This window comes from Myotis lucifugus, unplaced genomic scaffold (assembly GCF_000147115.1).
Source record: "Myotis lucifugus unplaced genomic scaffold, Myoluc2.0 scaffold_829, whole genome shotgun sequence".
Taxonomy (NCBI): Eukaryota; Metazoa; Chordata; class Mammalia; order Chiroptera; family Vespertilionidae; genus Myotis; species Myotis lucifugus.
Genome location: NW_005871877.1, coordinates 173427 through 179401, shown reverse-complemented (window position 1 = coordinate 179401; position 5975 = coordinate 173427). Strand labels below are relative to the sequence as shown.

Below are 5975 nucleotides of genomic sequence, written 5' to 3'. Positions count from 1 at the left end.
CCCACACCTCCAACAAACAGCCCAAGTGACCAAGTAACTCAGGTGCCCTCAGGCCGGCCAAGGCCCAGGAGGGCTGTGCGCCCTCTGGTGGCCACCACAGGAATCACACCAGGGGTACCTAGTCCGTGAAGCCTGGAGGCTGGCCCAGGCTAGGTGGCCTCCTCCAGGAATCCGGCAGCCGCAGAGACAGGGAGGGGTCTCCAGTCAGCCCTTCAGAAGCCGCTGGTCCCTGGATCTCTGATCTCAGACCCAACCTTGGGACCCCGCAGTGTCTTCTCGCCCACCTTCCCCTCACCTACCCTTTGCCGTCCACTGAGCTTTCCTCCTCCTCCTCCAGGTCCACTGCAGGGCTGGTGCGTGGGGGGCATGACCGCGTGGACACGTTCCGGGCCAGGACAGAGCCTTTAGGGTAAAACGGAGCGGGTTGTGCCCTAGCTGGTGTGGCTCCGTGGACAGAGCGTAGGCCTGGGGACTGAAGGGTCCCGGATTCGATTCCGGTGAAGGGCACGTGCCTAGGTTGCGGGCTCGGTCCCCAGTGGGGGGTGTGCAGGAGGCAGCCTATCAATGATTCTCATCATTGATGTTTCTCTCTCTCTCTCCCTCTTCCTTCCTCTCCGAAATCAATAAAAAATATGTATTTAAAAAGGAAAACAAAAACAAAACGAAGTGGGTTGTGCCTGCTCCCTCGCTGGCCCCCTCCCTAGCCTTCCAACACGGCCACCACTGACCCTGTGGCCCGCCCCCCAACTAGCCAGGGCCCTTGGGTTCTCTGAGGAGAGGTGCTCGGTCGCTGCTCAGCACCTAGTCACCCCCAGACTCAAAAAGACACAGGGCCCTGAGAGGACAGCGTAGGTGATGCCCACTCTCAGTACAAATCCACCTGCGGCCTCAGTTTACCCTTCTATGAAATCGGGACCAGGAAGCCAGCCCCTGGGATTCCTCAGGAAGGGCCCAAGGTCCATGGCTCTTTCTCTCAGGCCTCCCCGCCCCCACCCCGTGGCCAAACCCAAAGTCCCAGGAGGCCTGGCAGAGGGGCAGTCTTTTTAGTGCCTCTGACCAGCTGAGAAGGCGACAAAGGGCTGGCCCCCAGCACAGCCAGTTGGCAGGGGCCTGAGTCAGGTCCCTATTCAGCAGGAGGGGTTTCTTGTTCCCGGCTACAAGTTCCTCTGACCTGCCCCCCCCCGCCCTTCCCTCCGCCGCTGGAAGATTTGCCCAGAAGTGCCCTGCCCGAGGACAGGAAGAAAGGGACCGTCTCCTCGCTGGCCCCCGTCCAGGCGCAGGGCAGCTGTGGAGGTGCAGACCCAGCACCTGGTAAAGACAGGGCTGCTCCCGAGATGGGGCACAACTCCCAGCCCTTTCTCTTGTTTAAAAAACTTGTAGAGCCAGGCCGGCGGGGCTCAAGTGGTTGAGCGTTGACCTATAAACCAGGAGGTCATGGTTCGATTCCTGGTCGGGGCACATGCCCGGGTTGCAGGCTCGATCCCCAGTGTGGGGCCTGCAGGAGGAGGCCGATTAATGATTCTCTCTCATCATTGATGTTTCTGTCTCTCTCTCCTTTTCTCTCTCTGAATCAATAAAAACGTATTTTAATAAAAAACAAAAAACTTGTGGAACAAAAGGGACTGAAACATACTTGCGTTTCATCACTTACAGTCAACTCTTGTCCTTCTGACAGCTCTGTCCTGGTTCCCCCAGTTACCAAGATACGGTGCCCCCAGAAAGGGGATGTGGGGCAACCCTGGGAACTCCGGGGCCAGGTTGGGCACCCCGATCCGTGCTCACCTTGCGGGGGCAGGTCGAAGCGGACGTGCCCGTCATAATGCATGGCGCTGTGGAACTTGCTGTCACAGGCTTGGCAGAGGTTGAGGGGTCCCCGGCGGTGCAGCTGCTGGCAGTCGGCGTGGTGGCATACCTGTGGGCGAGGATGGGAGGTGGGCTGTGGCCAGACCTCTGCCGGGCCCAGGGGGGCCTCCTGGCCCCTCAGGCCCTGCCCTTCATTTCCAGCCATGCTTTCCCCACGGGTGCCTGGTGCTCGGGAATTCACTCGACGAACGTTTCCCAAGCACTCACTCTGTGCCACTCTGACGGGGGCAAAGAAATCCCACGCCCTGCCCAGCCACGCAGTGCCCAGGGGCAGACTTCGAGTAAGTAACCAGAGGTGGGTGCAGCCAGGGCCTCTTCCTGGGGCGCAGGTAGGAAGGACACCCAGAAACAAAGCTCAGGCTGCCGTTCGGTTTGGCAGCGCAGTGTCTGCACCAGAAGGCCCCCCGCCTCCCGCTCGGAGCCTCTGCCCTGGTTCTATGGCCTCACTGGTCCTGAACCGCGGACCCTGCCCGACTCCTAAGTCAGGAGGGAAGGGGGACGGAGGCACCAGGGACAGGGGTTGGTGTTGGGTGCCCATGAGGGGTCCATGCAGTTGCTTAGTGACATGGTCCCAGATTTACCTTATCATCCGGGCCTCTGCTCCCCCAGCCACCAGGGATGACTTTCCTATCTCCTCCATCCTCCAACCACCCACAGCTCACCCCCACCCTCTCCCGGAGACGCTGCTTCCTAATTTTTTTAAAATGTTTTTTATTGATTTCAGAGAGGGAGGGAGAGATAGAAACATCAACGAGGAGAGAGAATCAGTGATCGGCTGCCTCCTGCAGACCCTACACTGGGGATTGAGCCCGCAACCCGGGCATGTGCCCTGACCGGGAATCGAACCGTGACCTCCTGGTTCATAGGTCAATGCTCAACCACTGAGCCACGCCAGCTGGGCAGCTTCCTACATTTTTTAGGGAAACGGAAGCATCAGAAGGCGATGCCATGAGCTCCCTCCATCACATCCACCACCTGCCCTGGGCTGCGGGGGGCTTGGCCCTGCTCCAATCCAAGGCCAGCCTTCCTCCGAGACCCACACCCTCTGGCCAAGGTGCAGACACAGGGCTTGGCCTTTGCCACCTCCTACCTCCTCAGGTCGCCCCTCCACAATGGCTCACTCCCATCTGCACATGGCATGGCACCGCTCATCTCCCTCCTTCTCCTACAGCTAAACTCTCTAAAACAGCGGTTCTCAACCTTCCTAATGCCGCGACCCTTTAATACAGTTCCTCATGTTGTGGTGACCCCCTATTTCATTGTTACAAATTGAACATAATTAAAGCATAGTGATTCATCACAAAAACAATATGTAATTATATATGTGTTTTCCGATGGTCTTAGGCGACCCCTGTGAAAGGGTCGTTCGACCCCCAAAGGGGTCGCAACCCACAGGTTGAGAAACGCTGCTCTAAAAGGTCTCCAGCCCAAGACGGTTTGGCTCAGTTGTTAGAGCATCAGCCCTCGCGACTGAAGGGTCATGGGTTCGATCCCAGTCAAGGGTCAAGGGCACGTTGCAGGCTGGATCCCCTGCCTGGGTCCCAGGTCAGGGCACGTGCAGGGGCAACCCATGGATGTCTGTCACATCATTGTTTCTCTGTCTCTTCCCCTCCCTTCCACTCTCTCTAAAAACCAACGGGAAAAATATCCTCAGGTGAGGGTAAATAAATAAAAATCAAACAGGTCTCCACGCTCACCACTTCCCGGTTCTCTCCTCTCATTTCTCTCTCTTTCCCAACTTTTTGTTTTAAAATATTTCAAACCCACAGCAAGGTGTCAGACAGAACAATGACATCCACCCACGCTCCCCGCTTCCCCAGTTGTTCACGTCCGCCACACCGACTTTCCGTCTCCTCTCGCCACCCCTCCCCAGTGAGAAACCCTGATGTCGCCTTTGAGCACAAACATCCTACGAAGCCCAATACAATCGACACACCCTGGGCATGGCTGTGCGGCCCAGCCAGGCGGCATCCGCACTTCCCCGGCCGGGTAAAGGGATGCTTCTCCGTACAGGAGCCAGTCAAGGTTTGCACATGCATTTGGTTGTTCGGTTGTTCCTTTCAGAATAAACGCCCCTATCCCGCCCAGGTGGCTCAGTCGGCTCAGTCCTATACACCAAGAGGTTGCAGGTTCGATTCCCGGGCAGGGCACATACCTAGGCTGAGGGTCGATCCCCAGTTGGGACCTGTGAGGAGGCAACATCGATGTTACTCTCTCACATGGATTTTCTTTCTCTCTGTCTCTCTCCCTTCCCTTCTCTCTAAAGACAAAAACAAACAAAACAAAAACAAAAAACAAACAAACATGTCCTCGGGTGAGGATTTTTTAAAAATTGTTTTTAAAGAAGAAGTACCCGATACTTTTTTTTGCTGGGGGGCAGGAGGGGGGGCGCGGGCCTTTTGTGACACAGGTTGTTTTTGTTACTCCTCACCCGAGGACATTTTCCACTGATTTTAGAGAGACTGGAAGGGAGGGGGAGGGACAGACAGAGAGAAAAACATCCATGTGAGACACACAGACTGTTTGCCTCTCACACGAGCCCCAACCAGGGCCGGGACCCAGCCTGCAAGTGAGGTACGTGCCCTTGACCGGATCGAACCTGGTACCCTTCAGTCCACAGGCCGACGCTCTACCCATTGAGCCGAACTGGCCAGGGCCACACCGATGTTTTAAGTGGCCAAGCAGGTGACTTTACAGGGGACAGCAAGGTCCCCAAATGACCTGGCACCTGGGTGCGCTGAGGTCACGCTGTCTTCCAGGCAAATCGCCTGCGGGGCGACCTTCTGGTGCACAAGGTGACACACCAACCACTGAGTTACCCGGCTCAGGGCACATGGCTCCAGATCCCAGGTTCCCACACTCACGCCACCACCTGGTGCCTGAGAGGGAGCATGGAGGGGAGGCTGGCCTGGGTCAGCCGGGCCATGGAGACAAGAACAGTCGCTGCTTTGGTTCCTGTGTCCCTCACTCCCCGCTGGACAGAGGCCTGGCTGGCAGGACACTCGCTCTTGGGGCTCTGGCCCCAGGCAGGCGGCTGTGGCCATTCTGGCCCGGATTCCCGACGGCAGCTTCAACCCCTCTCTCGGGCTCTGAGTCGGGCTGAGGGCTTCCTTCAACCACAGCAGCTATTCTATCTGCTTCATCTAAGGAAGTGAGAACCACTGTCCTCCACCTCCATTCCACCTGCCCACCTCGGGGTCCGCCCACCCACCCCGGGTCCGGTCCGCAGGGCGAGCTAACAGGGGGTCTGGCTTTGCCCCAGGACAAGCATCTTCTCTTGACAAAGAATCAGGGAAGGCACCTGCCCTACTTTAGCCCTCCCCCCAGGAGGCCCTCAGCCGCCAGCTCGGCAGCCCTCGCGCCCTCTGAGGCCAGCCTGGCACAGGGGCCCCTCTGACCCCGTCCCGCCTCTCCAGGCTTCCCCGACAGCTTCATTTGCTGGTGCCAGGCTTGCCGGCCCCTTCTCCCACCTCCATCGCCAAACCACAGGGTCTCCCACAGCTCGCTCCAGGGCGGGGTCTCCCAAGAGCAAAAGGGGGGCAGCCCCTTCCCCTTCTCTCAGACCAGGTGCCCAGGGCCCCCTGCCTGCTGCCCACCATTCCCACCCGCTGAGGGCGTGGGGAGGGGCAGCAGGGTCCGGGGACCAAAGTTCCCGGGACTCAGTCCAGAGGGCGAGCCCACGGGAGGCCACTGCCACTCCACGGGCGGCGGAGGGGCCTCGGGGAAGCAGGTCAAGGCCGCTCCGTGGGGAGGGGGCGCCAGAAGTGCCCTCCCCCCTCCCCGAGGGCGGGGCCGGGACAGGAGTAGGGGTGTGGCCGGCCTGGCCCGAGGAAGGCCGGGGGAGGGGTGCGCAGCTGGGGCTGGGGCTGGGCCCGGGCCCGCGGTGTGTCCGGAGGCAGCCCAGACACAAAAGCCAGGCTGGGCGACCCACCAACGCTCCAGGACCCAGTGCGTCGTAAGAGGACTTAGAAATGCAGGCATCAGACTCTTTGGGCAAGAGTCACTGATAGACTCAGAACTGTGTCTGAGTCATATACTCAAGTAGTACGTTTTTAACCATAGTTCATGTAGTTTGACTCTGTTACCTTTCCCATATTGCTCTTTACTCCTGT

General features: G+C 58.8%; 1 protein-coding gene across 1 annotated transcript in view; it reads right to left on the bottom strand.

Moving 5' to 3' along the window:
• Positions 1-5975, bottom strand: part of PLEKHG5 (pleckstrin homology and RhoGEF domain containing G5) — a 25785-nt gene that overhangs the window by 10289 nt on the left and 9521 nt on the right. Inside the window, 2 exon segments of the mRNA XM_023747282.1 lie at positions 263-402; positions 1783-1912. Coding sequence (XP_023603050.1) covers positions 263-402; positions 1783-1912 — 270 coding nt within the window.